General features: G+C 52.8%; 1 protein-coding gene across 3 annotated transcripts in view; it reads left to right on the top strand.

The window, feature by feature from the left end:
- The window catches only part of LOC128843692 (probable cation-transporting ATPase 13A4), a 67,353-nt gene extending 54,155 nt beyond the window's left edge, over window positions 1-13,198 (top strand). For all 3 annotated transcript variants that reach the window (XM_054040727.1, XM_054040730.1, XM_054040728.1), the window contains 8 exons: window positions 1,106-1,215; window positions 2,546-2,642; window positions 3,470-3,542; window positions 5,168-5,342; window positions 6,111-6,331; window positions 8,122-8,210; window positions 9,411-9,491; window positions 11,569-13,198. In XM_054040727.1, coding sequence (XP_053896702.1) covers window positions 1,106-1,215; window positions 2,546-2,642; window positions 3,470-3,542; window positions 5,168-5,342; window positions 6,111-6,331; window positions 8,122-8,210; window positions 9,411-9,491; window positions 11,569-11,790 — 1,068 coding nt within the window. In that variant the 3' untranslated portion in view covers window positions 11,791-13,198. The remainder of the gene's footprint in view (window positions 1-1,105; window positions 1,216-2,545; window positions 2,643-3,469; window positions 3,543-5,167; window positions 5,343-6,110; window positions 6,332-8,121; window positions 8,211-9,410; window positions 9,492-11,568) is intronic.
- Window positions 13,199-18,212: the final 5,014 nt, after the last annotated feature.

The following is an 18,212-nucleotide window of genomic DNA, read 5'->3' as shown; positions in this document are numbered from 1 at the left end:
ATGAGGAGCATTGTCCTGTGGGGACAGTCCAGTCTTTTTAATACACCCTTTAATGGTGCAGTTTAAGAGGCAGCTATTCACTGTAGGTAGCTAATAACAAAGAGCTCTTACCTTCCCCCTGTACAGCCCCTGGGTTGGACTCTTCCCTGCCTCAGTCCATATAGAGCCCTGTGCCAGTGGGAGCAGCTGCCCCCAAGAGCGATCCGCCCCCCAGCGGAGAGTAGCAGGGTTTACACTGACACCTTGCTGGGGGGAAGTGGCACTGGAACATTTTTAATAGTGGGGGTGCTGAAAGCCAGACCCCTTACCCCATCCACTCCCCCCACCCCAGAGTGAGGCTGGGACTCCGGGCGCACGGGGCCAGCAGCCGGGACTCCAGGCATGCAAGGCCGGCAGCCGGGACTCCGGGTGTGCAAGGCCGGCAGCCGGGACTCCAGGCGCACAGGGCCGGCAGCCAGGACTCCAGGCGCACAGGGACGGCAGCCGGGACTCCAGGCATGCAAGGCCGGCAGCCGGGACTCCGGGTGTGCAAGGCCGGCAGCCAGGACTCCGGGCGTGCAAGGCTAGCAGCCGGGATTCTGGGCACGTGGGGCTGGCAGCTGGCACTCCAGGCGTGCAAGGCCGGCAGCCGGGACTCCGGGTGTGCAAGGCCGGCAGCCGGGACTCCGGGCGTGCAAGGCCGGCAGCCGGGACTCCAGGCGTGTAAGGCCGGCAGCTGGCACTCCAGGCGTGCGGGACTCCGGGCACGTGGGGCTAGCAGCCGAAACCCGGGGCATGCAGGGTGGCAACTAAGACCTCAGTTGCGCGGGGCCGGCAGCACCCCCTGCATCCCTAATTCCCACGCCTAGGCCCTGGGATCTGCCAGGGAAGGTAGCTGGAAGATACAGCTGACATGCCATAGGAGGGGACTAAGGAGATGTGTTAGAGCATCTCCCAGAGGGACTGGCCATGCCCCATCGGCAGCCTGTATTGTGCACTTCTGGGGTGGCACTGTCTGGCTCCCGGCGGCCCTGTGGAGTACACAGATGGTGTTGATTGGTGGGCTGGCCGGCCAGTCAGTGGGCATTGCCAGCCGGAGGGTACTGACCAGGGCTGTGCATTTCAGGCTTTGAAAATGGCCCACGCTGGGATATCGTTGTCAGAGCAGGAGGCGTCGGTGGCTTCACCTTTCACGTCCCGAACCCCCAGCATACAGTGTGTGCCCGAGGTGATCAGGTGAGCGCAGGCTCTTAGCGCACTGCTAGAGCAGGGAAATCGGCTCCTGTCCCACGTTACAGCTGGGCTTTCCCATCCCAGCAGAACCTACATCAAACTCCAGGGCCCTGAGGATGCGCTTTGCCCTGCTCCTGTCTAAGAGAACAGCTTTCAGTACAAGGACTATTCATTTCCTCACAGCTGCGAAGGGGGAGGCCTGCCACCGCTGTGGATCGTGTGGCTAAGAAGGATTTCAGTGCCAGGGAAATAGGAAGAAGAAAGAGCTATAGAAAGAGACAGTCGTGTCCATTGTGCTAAATCTGGGCACTGCTATAGTGGCCTCCATCACAGGGCCCTGCCGCACTGTGCAAACAGCTAATAAAATAACACCTTGAGGGGCCATCCCCTGAGGATCTGAGAGCTCATAATGAACCCTTGCAATGCCCCACGAGGTAGGGAAATAACATTATCCCCATTTCACTGATTGGCAAACCAGGGTATGGAAGGTATGGACTAGATCCTGCTCCTGTTGAAGCAAAGGGAAGCAGGACTGGGCCCTAAATTAGTTGCCCAAGGCTACACACGTCAATGTGACAATGGTCAAGAATCACGGAATGAGTCACTTTCTTCCAACACTGAACAAGGAACTTTATCAGCAAAAGGAAAACAGTGTTATCCTTAGCACGTCTCTCTCTGCTGCTTTATTGTAGAGCTTCTGCCTAGAGCCGTTCCCAACAACCCTCCCACCCCAGCTTAAAGAGACAGGATTTGTATGTACACAACACAGTGAGCTAGTAGGAAAGTTGGGACTAGAACCCAGGAGTCCTGACTGCGAGGGTACTGCTCTAACTAATAGACTTGCTGCCTCCCAGAACACTCCTCTGCTTTGTTTGCACTTGAAATCCATGAGCTACTGGCTTTCATTGTAGGAAGGTCAGGGCCCTGATTTCACAAAGCTGAGACAGCCGTGTTCCTCCAGTGATTTGAAAAGCTCGGGGAAGAGCCCCCTGGTGTATTCTTGTCTTACTGAGAACTCTTAACACCCCCAGCACACTTTACATTTTCAGTGCACTTTAGCTAGCCAGTGTCTGGGGCGAACGGAGTCAGGACTATGCCCATGAGTCGAGGTTAGCAGGGTCACTTCCTACTGCTGCATAGCAGATTTCAGCAAAGGAATTCATTGCTACAACATTCAGATTCAAAAGTACAGGCCCAGGTGATAATCCGTCAGGGATTCATCATCCCATAACTCATGCACTGCTTTTCAACCCGACTTTCAAAGGACTGGGGAAAGCTGCACCCCACCCTCCCCGTCCGCTAATCGTTATCGTCTTTTCTCTTCCATACACAGGCAAGGTCGCGCTGCTCTCGTCACTTCATTCTGCGTGTTTAAGTACATGGCACTGTACAGCACCATCCAGTACCTCGGTGTTCTCCTGCTTTACTGGGTATGGCTCTGGGACCGGGAGTTTGTCAGTTAGAACTGAAGCAGGCCACTGCTCCCGTAGAGGGGGAGGAGGGTCTAATGGCCAAGACACAGCCAGGAGAGCTGATTTCTTCTCCCAGCTGAGCCACAGACTCCTTGTGTGCCCTATGGCAAGTTGCTGAACTGCTCTGTGCCTCAGTCTCCCCATCTGTAAAATGGAGCGACTTTTGCCATTGACTTCAGGGGGAGAAGGGCCAGGCCCAAAGCAGGGCCAGCCAAATGCACACACAGAAGGCAAGATGCAGCACGCTATCTCAGGCAAAGGCATGTGCACAGGTGATGGAGGGTGAGAAGAGAGGCTAAGGGATTGCTTGCAGAGGAGGGCCTGCAGGAGAGGAGTGAGGTTCTTTGGCAGATGAGCACAGGGAAACTTTTCAGCTGTTAAAAAGTGCATTGGCTAAAAATGCCAGAGCGCCCTAAATTGCCTTTGAATGGAGCCTTCCCATTTAGTGAGGAGGGATTTGCATTCAGAAATCATCTGGCATCAAGAAAAGAACTTGCCCCTTCAGATCAGTCTCTCTTCATTTTTTTGAATGAGCTGGAAGGATCCTTACCATGCACAATGACCATACACAAAATAATTGTGTTTAGTGCAAGCTCTGCGACAGGGCCTCTGTTGGAAGGATTGTCACTCATGGTACATATCATCTGGCTGATTAGCATTCCCAAGGCTTTCCGAGCAAACTGCAGAGTACTAGCCCTATGGAAACGCTGTGGGTTTATGAAGATGAAACAAACAACCCTACAGCAAATGTCTGATTTATGTTTTCTTTTTGTTTCTCCTTTCAGCAACTAAACTCCTTTGGGAATTACCAGTTTTTATTCCAAGATCTGGCTATTACCACTGTAATTGGTATAACAAGTAAGCTCCGTAGTCACCTTTTGCGTAGGGGTGAGAATAGATCTCAGCTAATTTCTTCCTCCCGGGAAGTGTATAATCCTGCACATTGAGAAAGAAAAAGAAAACCCTGCAGCGAGCACAGTATATTTAAATCAGCAGAGAGGGCTTACCGCGCAATAAGAGAAAAGGGTTCGAGTAGATGGGAAATCCTTGGTGCTGGGCTGATAGGCAGCCAGATCCGGGGTGAGTCTCAGTAACTGGGAGAATTTCTTATGGGCGAGAGACAACAGCGGCTCGTGCAGAGAAACTTGAGGTGGAAAGGAAACTCAGGGCCTTCTCTACTATCGAGGCAAAGCTGGAAGATCCCAGGGGCAGGAGAGACAGACGGAGCCATGCGGAAGTGAAAGGGCATAAGGGTGCATTGGGGGAGGGCCCGATAGTAAGCCACAGCCAGTGGGGTAAGGTCAAAAGTTCGCAGTCCCCAGTTCAACTGCAATTGGAGAAGAGCATTCGCTCCTTGATACAGGTTCAAATCACTGGGACCAAAGAGTACAATCTTTGTGCAAGCAGCCAGTGTGAGCACGTAGCACCCAGCGCGGGCTGGCCCTACAGATTTGTTTAGAACCCCTTTGGGGATTCACAGCTTGCTCCGAGATCTGGCTCGTCACTCTAATTCACTGCAACAGCTGTAACAAGCCAGCTCCAGAAAAGCCTGCATGGGAGAGAGTGGATCTGCAGCTGCTGGCCACTCACAATGCAGCACATAATGAACTGAGTGCCCGTACTGCACATTAAAGCTGTGCATTAAAGGGGTGAGTGTAATGTTATAAGGGAACGTGGGGGAAAGAAGAGCTTCATGGATACACTCTCCTCTGCTCTATCTTGCTACTGTAGACAAAGAAGACAGCTTCACTGTGAATTTACTCCATAGTACTCTCCACATGTAAAGACCAGGATTACAGATTTACACCATAAGATCTAACATGGTGGATGCCCAGCGCTAGAAAAGAGACCAGGCAGGAAAGGGGGTTTCGTTTGAGGTTGCAAACGGTTCGGAGAGCTAAGGCAGAGACATGCAATAAGGACGTGCTAGATGTCAGAAGCAGTGGAGGAGAGAGCTGGGCACTGCTGGTGGAAGGCGGAAACCAGTGCTAGAGAAGAGAGAGGGGAAAAGAGAAAGACAAGTTTGAGACAGAGAAGGGTAAATCCCCGAGCGCTCTAAGCACACGGAGAGTAAGGACAGGGGTGCTACACCTGCAGTGCTTTCTGTGTGTGTGTGACGGCAGACAGCAGCGCTCTGCACATGGTGGGGTTCAAAGAGCTGGGGAAAGACCTCGATTACAGCAACCTTAAAAGTGCCAGCCATGACTCTTGGTGCCTGATGAGAGCTCCCTTGCTATGAACCCCTTGCTTGGCATCATTGCGTCAGGATATTCCACTGAGCTGTACCTCTCCCTGATGCTAGGGTAAATCAGGAGTAACCCCCCTGAAGCGTGCGCATGAGGGGAACAGCAGGTCTGGGGGTTTTCCAAAATAACTTCACAGACGTCAGATGCTGTCAATTAACCCTAAATGGCTGATAATAGTGTCAAGCTGCTGGTATCTTGGATGTACTAAAAAGAAGAATGGATTTTTTTTTACATCAGTGAGTTTGAACGGTGCCTACCCAAAGCTGGTCCCATACAGGCCTCCGGGCCAGCTGATCTCGCCCCCTTTGCTGCTGTCCGTGGTTCTGAACATCCTGTTCAGCCTGTGCATGCAGGTTTTTGGCTTTGTCACCGTCCAGAAGCAGCCCTGGTACGCTCAGCACAACATCTACAGGTAAGCCCCGTGTCGGGACTCCAGGCACAGTGGGGCTGGCGTACATGTCGTTATTGATGAGCTTGGGAACTGGGCTAGGCCCAGGCCCCAGAGGAGTGATTACGTGTAATAGAGCTTCTGCTGAACTCACAGCAGGATGGTCGAGCAGGAGAGACCAGAGCGTGAGCTCCCAGAGCACAGGGACTGCTAGGCCAGGTGGGGCAAGGGGAGGGGGTGCATCACAGTGCTCAGACTCACTCTGCGGGGGTCTGCTTTGGCAGCCACATTGAGGAAGCTGCTGTAGACGGGCTGGGGTTTTCCTTGAACGAGTCATTGGCCCTAGTGTGTTACGCATAGTCCAGGAACTCCAGATCACTTGGGTACGATTTCTAATAGCAAAAGGAGAGTATCTGGGGCAGCAGTTACTGCAGCGAAGGTTCCTGTTTGGTTCCATGTAAATGTCAATATACCGCCTGGGTACTATTACAATGGATGGCAAAGCTCTGGGAAGGGGAAGTATGGTCTAGTGGTTTGCGCACAGGCTCTGGGTGTCAGAAGACTGGGGAATCTAGTGCCACCTCTGCCACTGCCTCACTGTTGGGCAGATCAATTCCCCTCTCCCTGCCTCAGTTTCCTCATCTGTAAAGCAGGGATAACAAAATGGACCTCCCTCTCAGAGCTGCCAGAGGCCCATTCATTAGTGACTGAGAACGCTCTGGGAGCCCCAGCTGGAGGCTGGTCCAGCCGTGCCGGCTGTCATTACTGACCACAGGGCCTCCTCTTTCGCAGTGCCTGCCTCAGCGGGAATAAAAGCCATGTGGAGAATTCTTCCTCCGCTGCCACCATCAGCATCACTGGGATGGAGAATGCGGATGCCGGAGAGGGGGTGGACAATGGCTACAAGAGCTATGAAAACACCACAGTGTGGCTTCTCAGCACCATCAACTGCCTCATGGTAGCACTGGTGTTCTCCAAGGGAAAGCCTTTCCGGCAGCCCGTGTACAGGAACTGTGAGTACAATGCACTGATTCCCTGTGACAGGCAGAGCATGGCCTGGCGCAGAGCCCGAGAAAGCCAGCTCACTAGGAAACACCTTGGCAAAAGCTTTGTTGGCCAACATTTTCAAAAATAGGGGACCAACAATTTTTCAAAAGCATCTAACTGGTTGAGACGCACGGCTCCAATGGTTCCCGGGGCCCGGCATCTCTCAGAATTTGCCCCGAACTTTGTGGCTCTGTGATGCTCAGGATCTGAGTTGTTGACTGGGGCGCATTTCAGCAAGAGGGGAATCTAGAAAAGGGCAGCCTGTTTATCAGCTCCCCTGAACTGGTATGAAACAAACTACAAACAAATGGTATTTGGTGTCTGGTTGGCTGCTGGGGTGGGCGGTCTTTCCAAGGCTAATGTGGACCAACCACACATGTCAAGAAGAGAAGAACCAGAATTAAAATGCCGACTACCCACCAGCCTTTGCTCTGGCTATCACTAAGCAGGCCTGTGCCCCCTGCAGCCTGCTGATAGACCAATGTCTGAGAGGATTAGCATTCAGGGCTTTAGTCTGGGCCCATCCCAAAGGAAAACTGAACCCAAACCAGAACATTTTCAACGGCCCCATCACCCAGTGAAGGGCCAGAGTAGCAATGAGAATCCAGAGCTGATTGCCTGTTAACTCACTGCCTGGCCCCAAAATACACCCCACAAAGACAAACTGAAAAGGAGGAAGTCCCTGGCTCTGTCTGGGAGTGCGCTCTGATGGCCTCTGGTGCCCACCCGGGGGAAATCACTCCCGAGCTCCTAGCCGGCCGCTCACATGGCCCGACCAGAAGTCAGAAATGAACAAAACCTAGGAAGCTGTCTAGACCTTCACCTTGCAACACAGCTCTCCCTTCCTCACCTCTGTGAGAGTCCACCAGGAAATGCTCAGCGGGTCCAGCCCCAACAGCTGCAGTGGGAGGTATTCGTTGAGCTGATAACCCTTTCTGAGGGACCAGTCCTAACATTCCCAATCAGGCAAAAATCTCTTGGCATTTTCCTTGCTTTAGGGTTGAATTAGCCCAGAGTGAGGACTACGTGTCTGGCTCTTTGTTAGGGTCACTGGCGGGGATGGGCATGAGTATCACATTTCTTTGAGATGGTTAAGAGGTGACTTGATCATGACTGCAAGTACCTGCATGGAGAGATTTCTGATAGCAGAGGACTTCTCAGTCCAGCACCCAAAAACGAAGCAAGATCCAGTGGCTGGAAGCTGACAATAGAGCCATTCAGACTAGAAATAAGGGGCACACTTTAACAGGGAGAGTAATTCACCCCTAGAATACCTTACCTAGGGATGTGATAGATTCTCTGTCACTTGCAGTCTTTAATCAAGATCAGAAGTGAAATCCTGGGTCCCATGAAAGTCAATAGCAAAACTTCCATTGACTTCAACAGGGGCAGGGTTTCACCCCAGATTTCTTCCTAAGAGATGGGAGCACAAGTTACCAGGCTCGATCCAGGAATCACTGGGTGAGGTTCTCTGGCCTCTGGAATGCAGGAGGTCAGATTAGATCACAATGGTCCTTTCTGGCCTTAAAATCTATACGTATAAGGCTTGTCTCAGCCTCGCATGTGTGCCCTTGACTGACCAATGCTGGGGTTTTTTTACTTGGTTTATTTTCCTTTAGATCCAAACTCTTCACAATTTCATGGAAGTTTTGCGCTGCATGGCCTGGTAAATAATGGGAGAAGGTACTCAGGAGTATGTGAGCAGCTGAGGACGCTCATAACCACATTGTTTCACCTGATTGCTCTTGTCCCTTAGATATATTTGTACTTGTGCTAGCGGTACAACTGGGCATCTGTGTCTTCTTTGTGTTTGCCGACATTGACGGTCTCTACTCACGGATGGATGTAAGTATCATGTCAGGATGTGTTCTCTGTGCTCTAACCCTGTATTTTATTAGAGAGACCGGGTAGGGGAGGGAATATCTTTGATTGGACCAGCTTCTGTTGGTGAGAGGGAGAAGGCTTTTGAGCTTACACAGAGCTCTTCCTCAGGTCTGGGTGCGGGAAGGTCGAAAGCTCGTCTCTCTCTTACCAACAGAAGTTGGTCCAATAACAGATATTACAACCCCCACCTTGTTCCTCTAAAATCCTGGGACTGACATGGTTACAACACCACTGCATACTGTATTTCATTAACAGTCTGCAGTAGGACACATCTGACAACCTGCAGTCTCACTGGGTGTTCCAATAAGTCAGAAGCCAAGTTAAGTTTAAAGTCGGTTTGAGTCAGATGAGAAGGACTGAACAGTTCCTGGGGCTCTGGGGATATACATTCGGTCACTTCTATCTACATTGCCAGACTGAAACCAGCTTGGATCTGGGCACTCTTACCACATGATAGCTGGATAGAGACCTATGTGTATTGTTCAGTCCAGTCCCTACTGGGGAGGTGTCTACGTCACCAAACCCACCTCACCTGGTGGCACTTGAAAGGAAGCATTATCCCAGGTAGTTCCAGACCCACAGTAACACATTCTCACCATCGCTGTTATCATGGACTAAAACTGGCTCTGAGAAGAACGGTCATGACAGCAATGTCATTCGAATCGGCTTGGAAGAGAGGGATTTAGTTTACATCATAGATGAAGCCTCAGTCTTTGGTGAGGAAAAACAGAAACACATGGGAACCCAAACTCTGGGTGAAAGCACCAAACCCTATTTTGGATCTGGGCTCCAGCCCTCAAATGAGTTGAACCAAAACCAGAGATTCCAAGATACCCAACCTTTGGGAAGTCTGGATCTGGATTCGGAGCTGGAATGACCTCTCTCGCTCTCGCTCTTTAAAAAAGAAAGAGAGAAATTAGATTTCCTGTTCCAAAGCTGCAGCTCTGTTTTCTCTGCTGTGTCATGAGATTCAAGGCTATTTCAGGTCTTCTTTATCAGGATTTCATCATGCTAGAGACCAAGCTCACCCCCGTCAGCTCAGCAGGTAGTGGCTAACACGTCCAGCCAAACGAGGATGCTGTGCTCTGAGGATGTCAGCTCACACAAAAAATTGCAGGTGCACACACATTGCTGACTGGCTTCCATCTCCCTTTCTCCCAGCTCGTGTGCACACCCACCTTCTGGAGAATCTCCCTGGTGATAATGCTGCTGGTCACATTCGCTGTGTCCTTCGTTGTAGAGGTGAGAGCCTGTGTTTAATCTCACCTTTAAGATTGTCCAAATAGCAAAATGGGTCTGGAGGCTCCCTGGTCACTTGCAGAATTAACAGCGAATGCTTTGACAATGGGTGAAAGAAAGGACTTGGTTGCTGGTGGAACTGGAGGTGGCATTCACTGCCATACAGGCTCATAGTGCCAAACGCTGTGTCTAGAGATGAGCTCGTTCATAATCAACAGTCTCACTCGGGCAGGGCTGCTAGGAGAAGCCTGCAGCAGCCCTGTGCTCCAGGGGTACATTTACCACTACAGGGGTCAAGAGGAACTGTGTACACCCTCCAGCTCCTCCGCTCTCCTGGCCTATGCACCACAGGGCCCAATTGGCTAATTATGGACTATATCCCTGGCATCCGGCACTGGGCACGTCAGGCAGCAGATGGGGGGGGGACTAAGGTCTGAGCTGATGGGGGGACTCCTGTGCTGCTAAGAATTTCATTCTTCCCCTCCCTGCAGGAGCTTATCTGCAGGGCTCTTTCTGCAGAGGGAGCCCAACCAGCTCCCAAAACTCCACCGTGCGTACTGGGGGGGAAGGATGCTTTTCCCAAGGTGTTGGCTCTGCATATTACTCCCATATGGCATAGGTGTCCTCCCTGCCCTTGCTCGACCAAGCGTGGGAACCTCTAGAAAAACAGCACTCTCTGGGATCCAAATGTCCAAACCTGGCAGTGGGCTGCTGCATCCCAGCCTCGGCGCCTTTCCTCCTGAGATGAGCTGCCGGCACTGGGACCACTGCTTCCGCTGGGTGATGGCCCATCTCTCGGGGCCAGAGAAGGGTTTGGATTTTCTTCCTCATCTTCAGAGTTTTCCACTCAAATGCTGCACATTAGCAGGAGGAAGAGAGGCCGCTGTGGCTCCACTTCTCATTGAGAGGTCAGACCTGAATGGTCGTACCCACAAGGAGGGACTCAGCCCCAGAGGCCGGTTCCTCCAGAAGGTGGCTTGTGCCCAGAGGTAGGCATGGGGCAATGTCCTTAAGCGACTAGTGGTTTCTGATGAGGAACCTTTCATTCGTCCACCGTGGACACGTCCAGCAATAGCTTCATGAGCTGCAGAGACATTGCACAACAGCGTAGGACAGGCGGTGAAGAACACCATATCCTGCTGAAACTGCAGAGGCCACCTAGATAGGTTCGAATGCGATCACCCAGAGTGGGCTGTGACCAGCAACCCCCCAACTCAGCACCAGGGCAGCTGTTTATGTGAATGATTCATAGGCTGGCGATCCCTTCTGGTTTACAGCAGCAGAAATTAACTGTGTGCATGCAGAAAGCAGGAGATTCCTCCTCTGTGGAGACAATGTGGCTCTGGCTTATTTCCATTTTGGACCCACTTTCCTTTGCCCCCCCACACTGGCCCCACAGCGATGAAGCAGGTCAGTGAAGTTGGTGGGGAAGGGAGGCAAGTTGCAGCTTGAATTTAGACCTACTTGGTACTGAAGAGTTCCCAACACCTTGGAGCCACACAGAGTTTGTTAAAGGAAATGCACCTGCCTGTGGGCAGAGAGGATGGTTCAGGGTCTTGATCACGGGAACCTTTACTCTTTAGGTCACTGCTCCAGTTCCATCCCAATGTAGCCCAATGTTGTACCAGCAGTGGATGCTGGGAAGCCCATGTGAGCAGCACTGGTGATCCCCCTCCAGATCTTAGTGGATCAGTGGCCCTGCTTGGCCCCCATGGCTGGCAGCTACCCCACGAGGCCCAGGAGTGAATGAACATCGAGAGATGAACTCCTCTCTTACCCTCCAGTGATTAGGCAGTGTGGAGTGAAGCACCATCCACCCCATTGCCAGAAACCCTCAGTACCTTGGGCTGATTTTCAGAGCTGTGAAGGCCCATTGGTTTGAGTGGGGTTGCTAGGGGGTAGGAGCGTTAGAGCTGAGGGTTTGAAGCAGGCAGCCCAGGGGTTGTGCAGTGAGGTGTATCAGCAGGACAGGGTGGGAGAGTTGCTTTCCCACTCCTTGTGCCGAGCCTGTCCTGTGTTGAAGGGGGAAAGCTGCGCTCTAGGCTTGTCAGTAGTTCACTCTTGGCCCTTCCTTTCGCAGGAGGCCGTCATTGAAAACAGAGCCCTCTGGATGCTGCTCAAAAAGTGCTTCCAGTACCAGTCCAAGAGCCATTACAAGAGGCTGCAAAGGATGCTGGAGCAGGACTCAGCCTGGCCTCCTCTGAACGAAACCGTCTTCTCAGAGTCCAGGGTGATACCAGTGGAGGACGACAGGGGAGCTTACAGGAATCCAGTGTTTGAAAGCAATGAGGATATGCTCTGAAGGAAGTGGCCGGGCAGATGCCCAGGACAAGGCTGCAGCGGTCCATGAAAGGAGTAGGCCTTAAAGATGTATGGCTAGAGCTGGGATTGGCCGAATCCCCACACCAGGCTGAAGTTCTGGGCCCACATTCCCCATGCCAGGGTCGCTTTGTGACACACCAGAAGCATACCGTGGCCGTAAATCCAGCTCTGGTGGCACAGAGCCAGTACAACGGTGCCCAGGTTGTGTGGCTCTGCCCCAGCGAGCTGTGGCCGCTTGCACTGGGGTAAGTCGGAGGAGTCTGGTCTCGCTTGGGAGAGCCCTCGGAGGCTGAAGGACATCACCTCTGCGGCCCCCTGCTGAGCTGCACCGCGTGGTCCTCAGCCACAGCTCCGGCCAGGGCCTTACCTTGGTAATGAGCAGAGCCAACGCTCCTGCCTGCAGAGCCCCTCGGACAGAGAGCGTGCCGAACTCGGCTCTCTGGACACAGACGGACCCGCTGGTTGCCCAGCTCCCAGCCTCTGTTGCCTCATGTTGCCACACAAGGTCTCCCTAAGCCCTGCCTGGTCTGAGCTGTCCTGGAAGCCTGGGGGTTGGAAATCTGGACCCCAACAGTTCCGGGTGTTTGGATTCAGCCCATCACAGTGATAGACTGGGGCGGGAAGCTCAGATCCCAAACCAGGGCCCCAGTGACCCACCCTGGCTGAGATGCACTCAGGGCAGGAACAGAGTTGGAGAGGCCAAAGGAAGCTTTTCTGGCCCTGGCTCAGCCCTGCAGTACGTTAGAGCAGCCTCACAGCTGCTCCGATTTTTTTTTGAGCGGCACATGGCCCCCTAGGGGGCTTAGACAGCCAGCAGAGCCTGAACCCCCACCCAGAACCACCCAGCCGGGGCTGCAACAGGGACAGTGCAGAGCCGTTCTACCAGCTCTCTGCTGCCAGGGAGCCTGCTTACACAGAGAATCTTTAACACCTTTGAGGACTTCAGCAACTCAGCTAGGGGTCATGGGCCTATTACAGGACTGGGGGGTGAGGTTTTGTGGCCGGCAACACGTAGGAGGGCAGCCTAGATTATTCTGACGTTCCCTTCTGGCCTTGACGTCTATGGTTACGTCTGCCCTGCAATTAAAAACCCACATGGACGTAGTTTGGGGAAGGTGGGGGGGCATTGCCCCCGCAAACAGAAGCGAGGTGTGAGGGGTTACATGGGGTCATGTGCCGCTTGCCCCCCATTTCTATGAGTGCCAAGCTGCCCTGCAGGGCTTGCTTTGTTGGGCTTGCCTCGGGGCGTGGGGGGGAGAAGAGGGGCTCTGTCCTTCCCACACTGCACTTCCCACCTGCACGTTTCGGCTTGTGGGGAGCAGGGGGCGGGCGGGCCGTTTGCTGCCTTGGCAGCTGATGCCACCTCCTGGGTCCTAGTGCCCACTGGTCTCCTGTACAATGAGTGCCCACGGGGGTAGGGGGGACAGGGCAAGGGTGAGGGTAGTGTGGGGGGGAATAGACAATGGGGAAGGGGGGTGGGCTGGGGGAGAGTAAGGGGGAGGGGATGGGGAAGAGAAGGGGATACGGGGCGTCCCCTTGGTGGCAGCAGCCCCAGCAGGGTGGCGGCCCCAGCAGCACCAGAGCAGCAACATCGCTACAGCAGCCGCTGCCCGAGTGGCTGCCAACAGCGACTGGGGCTCCCCCGTTAAGCCGTCCCATCCCCTCCCGTACCTGCAGCCTGGGTACCACTCCAGGCGGGGGGAGAGAGCCAGCGAGCCTAGGGAACCGGCGTCAGTGGGCACGTGTGCGTGGATGTACATGCGTGCTTTGCCCCCTGTCCCCAATACAGCGCCTATGAAATCCCGTGGCTGGCCCGTGCCAGCTGACTCGGGCTCGCAGGGCTCGGGCCAAGGGGCTGTTTTATTGTGGTGGACATGTCCCTGTGAGGTGGGAGGGTCCCAGAGCAGCCCAAGCCCCAACGCATACACTGCACTTAAATTGCCCCACACCCGGAGCCCCGCAACCCCGAGTCATCTGGCACGGACCAGCGATGGGTGGTTAATTGCAGTGTAGACAGACCCCATGAGTCTATGAGAATCTCCATGGGGAGATTTGAGGCCTTCAGCACCTCTTTACGTCGCCAGAGTAGCGTAAAGGGACCTCAAGGCAACACAGAGCCACACCCCCTCTCTGTGTCTGGAGGCTGGTTCGGGAATCTGGGTCAGGCCCATCTCTAATAATGCTCACAAAGGTATTCTTACTCTTGCTGTTATTTTAAATGATGTAGCTGTAATATGAGACTGCACTTTATTTTCAAATTAAAATCTATTTTCCAGATATAATAGCATTGACTCCAGATACTCTCTCCTTGATTAGTGCGTGTTTCTGGGATTTCCATTTTCAAAAAACCCAAAATCCAATAAAATTGCTGAGATTTGCAAATGCTGTATCCCACTCTATGGGCAAGAGCAGTCTTCCAATGACCAGGTGCTGGTCTCCTCTCTGCCAAGTGTTCCCACCCAGCCTTGCTCCCCTCCTCCAGCTCTCTTGGACTGGGCAACAAAGCTGCTAAAATAGTCAACATCAGAGTAATTTTGTTTGGCTGATTCAGGTGGTTTCACACCCTGCATATTGTCATTTTCTGTGACGCTTCAGGAGACTGGGAATTTTTCACGCTGATATACATGAAACACCGAAAAGCCACTTTCACAGTCTAAAAGGAACACTTGAGCATGAGTGTGTGTGTATGCTCCATCATAGTCCTCTCCAGTTTGGCTTTCTCCCCCAGCACGTCCTGAAACCACTCTCACCAGAGTCTGTAATGAGAATTCTTCCTAACCCAACCTCAGAAGCAGTACTCGATCCTCACCCTCCTTGACGGGTCCAGCTGACTTGGACACCGCTGCTGATGCTCTTCTCAAAATTTTGTCCTCCCTTGGGTTCCACGGTTCTGACCCATCTTGGTTCTTTTCCTGCTACTCCTTCCGCCTGTTATCACAGCTACTGCAGGTATGTCTACTCAAGCTGGACCCCAGTGCAGACAGCCCCTCTGTGGAGATTCCTTAGGGCTCTGCTTGGGTCCCCTTACCTCTGCGTAATCACATCTGCAAACACAAATTTAACTACCATCTCTACGCTGACTGCCCAGATCTCTCTCTTTACTCCACACCTGTCTCCTTCTGTCCAAACTAAAATCTTGGCCTATCGCTCTGACACCCCTCATGTACATCTGAGCACAAGCTAGGCATAGCTAAACCAGAGCCCCTAATCTCCCCACACACCCCAAGCCCTCCCTGATACCTCCATTCTTGCCCACTGTGGACACCACCACCATCTGGTCCATTACTCAGGCCCAGAACCTGGGTGTCATCTTTGATTCGGACATCTTGCAGGGTCCTCATATCCAGCATCTGTCTACACTGAAAACGTTCTATCAACATAGTGCCTTGATCAGGGGTGTGGGAAAAAATTGCCCAACTGTCACTGTTATGCTGCCAACCACCTCCAGTGTAAATGCAGCAACGTCAACGGAAGAGGTTGTAGTCAATGTCAATGTAGCTACCACCCTTCAGGGAGGTGACATTCTTACACCGATGGAAAAACCCTTTCTGTCAGGGTAGGATGCACCTATGCTAGGGGCTATACTGGCAGAGCTGTGCTGGTTTAGTCTACATTGTGTAGACACAGCCAAAGTCTTGCATATTATTTCTGTGTAACATCGCTAAGATACGTCCTTTCCTATCCATTCACTTGGCTATGGGCTTAGAATCATAGAATATTAGGGTTGGAAGAAACCTCAGGAGGTCATCTAGTCCAACCTCCTGCTCAAAGCAGGCCCAATCCCCAGACAGATTTTTGCCCCAGATCCCTAAACAGCCCCCTCAAGGATTGAACTGACAACCCTGGGTTTAGCAGGCCAATGCTCAAACCATTGAGCTATCCCTCCCCCGAGGGGCTTCTCTCCACTTGAAACCTAGATTCTCACTACAGTGACAGGGGGCGGTTCTCCCACTGCTGTTGTTAATCCACCTCTCCAGCAGGCGGTAACTAGATTGACAGAAGAGTTCTTCCATCACCCTAGCGCTGTCTACTCCAGGGGTTAGGTCGCCTTCACTACGTCACTCAAAGGGGGTGGATTTTTCACCCCTCTGAGTGACATAGCTGGGTTGATTTAACTTTGGACAGCAGACTAGACCTATGACTCTCCTCATCTCACGTCTTGATTACTGCAGCATCCTTTTCTCTGGCCTTGACAAACGCAGTCTTGCCCTGCTCATATCCATTCAGAATACCGCCACGAAGACCATTTTCCTAGGCAGTCGCTTTGGCCATGTCACACTGTGCATCCCTCCACTGGCTCCCCACTGTCTATTGTATCAAGCATAAGCGACTTGTCTGCATTTTCAGAGCTCTTCAGTCAGTCCCCATCCTACCTGTCATCTCTCATGCATGCCCCAGCGCTGCCTTCCCTGGCTGCAGCCCTGCAAACTTGCTTTCCATTGTAACAAGTCCTCTGCCCACCCCTCTTCCTGGGGCCCCAATAAAGCACAGAGAGGCTTCTCCTTCTGCAGGACCCATGGCTTTATTTACAGACTTCTCCCACCACCAGTGAGATACTATATACAGTTTGCAGGCCTTACAATCTCCCCTTTCACCCAGAGCCTGCCCTCAGCCCGGAGACTGACCTTCCCCTGGCCATCCCCCTTCCTTCTGGCTGCCAGCCGGCCAGCCTTTATAGCCCTTGAACCCTCAGGCCCACAGGTGCCGCCAGTTCTAAAGGCCAGGCACCAGACTTCTCCCCAGCCCCAATCTATTCCCCCTGATTGGGGCTGGCTGAGCAGGGGCTAATTAGGTGCCTCTGCACCAGCCCCCTGCTACATCCACTTATTAGCAACTGCCGGATAATGGCAGCTTTTTGCTGGCAACCAAGGGGTAGCTAATAAGCGGAATCTACAGTACCTCAGATTCAAAGGCAAGTGTAGCTGAATCGGGGTTGTAAGGCCAGTCCATGCAGAGATGGGAACAGCTCTCAGGTGGCCCCACCTCCAACCCGGCGCTCAGTCCCATTACACTATTCTGCCTCTATGGCACACACACATATTGGTGTGAATTCTTCCCTTCTGTTCCAGCCCGGGGGGCTTTATCTACCCTGAGTGCCTGAACCCCAAACAAAGTGAAACTCATTCAGAGCCACGCAGTTTCATTGGGTTTTGATGCAAACCAGAAATGGGTCAGATTTGTCCATGAATCTTTCTACAAAGCTGGGGTGAGTTTCTAGTTAGTGACAAACCCTGACACCAGTCGAACACCGTGTGGTTTCAGATTTTGCTATGAGCATTTCCTACAGTTCTGGGCTTCACTAGGGTGGCAGGCTAGTGTAACTTTTTCCTCCAATCTCATCCCTAGATACCCCGGGATCATTTCACTGGAGGCCAGAGCCGCTCCATAATGTCTGAGAAAGCAAAAGAACAAATTCTAAGAACTTACGTACAGAAACGTACCTGAGCAGGTAGCTGCAGGAACGCTACAGCCTGGGCCACATCCCCTGAATCTGTCACAACTGACATTCATATAGCAACTGGCACCCCCAGGAAACTGGAAGGGCTTCACCATCTCCACCAGCTAAAGAAAGAGATCCCATTACCTGCCCCCAACACACGGCTGTACCCACGGTGAAATGGGGCAGCTGTACCTGGAGCAGGTGAGGGTGGGAACGCTGTGCAATGGCTGGGGACGGGATGTGAAGAAGAACTAATTGAAACGGCAGTGGGGGTGGGGGGAGGAGAAGTAAGTTGGGCGCCTAAATAAAAGCGGCGTGAGGATGTTGAGCAATGCTGAGCCGGTTGCGACTGAGCTAGGCCACCAGGTCAATCGCTGCTACTGCAATGAGGCAGGGTGGTGTTTAAGGATGGCAGTTGGTTAGGGCCAGCGTTACGTCCCATCTGACCCATGGTCCCTATGCTAGCACAGCACCCTCTCACCAGGCTGGGGACGTGTTCCAAAAGGAGACACCAACCCCACATCCGCCAGCCACTGGGTCCGGAAGGTCCCCGTCAGAACATTACTGACCCAGCCGGGCTCTGTTTAGCTTGGGAGAGTGGATAGGATCACAACACAATGTGGGGTGGCAATACCATATCATTTTCAGCTGGCTTCAGTTTGTATTGCAGTAAGAGATCATTAGGTAGAAATGAGGCTCTGAGTTTACCCGCATTGCTACAATCCCCACTCGCTGCAGAGAATGACCAGCAGCTAGTTCCCAGGCATTGTTAGGCCAGTAGAACAATGCAGTGTTTGCAGTCATGCTAAGCTGCGTATATCCCACAGCCCTGCCTGTCAACCCACCACCTACCTCCCTTCTTCCCACGGATTTGCTGGCACCCACACTTGCTACAGCACAACTGCTTTGATCTCATTCATGGTGGAACCTCTGCAAGGACTCAAGTCCAGTTACTCCTGTGA

The sequence above is a fragment of the Malaclemys terrapin genome, chromosome 9 (genome assembly GCF_027887155.1).
Source record: "Malaclemys terrapin pileata isolate rMalTer1 chromosome 9, rMalTer1.hap1, whole genome shotgun sequence".
NCBI classification, from domain to species: Eukaryota; Metazoa; Chordata; order Testudines; family Emydidae; genus Malaclemys; species Malaclemys terrapin.
Note: the sequence above shows the minus strand (reverse complement) of the source record. Positions and strands in the feature narration are given on the sequence as shown.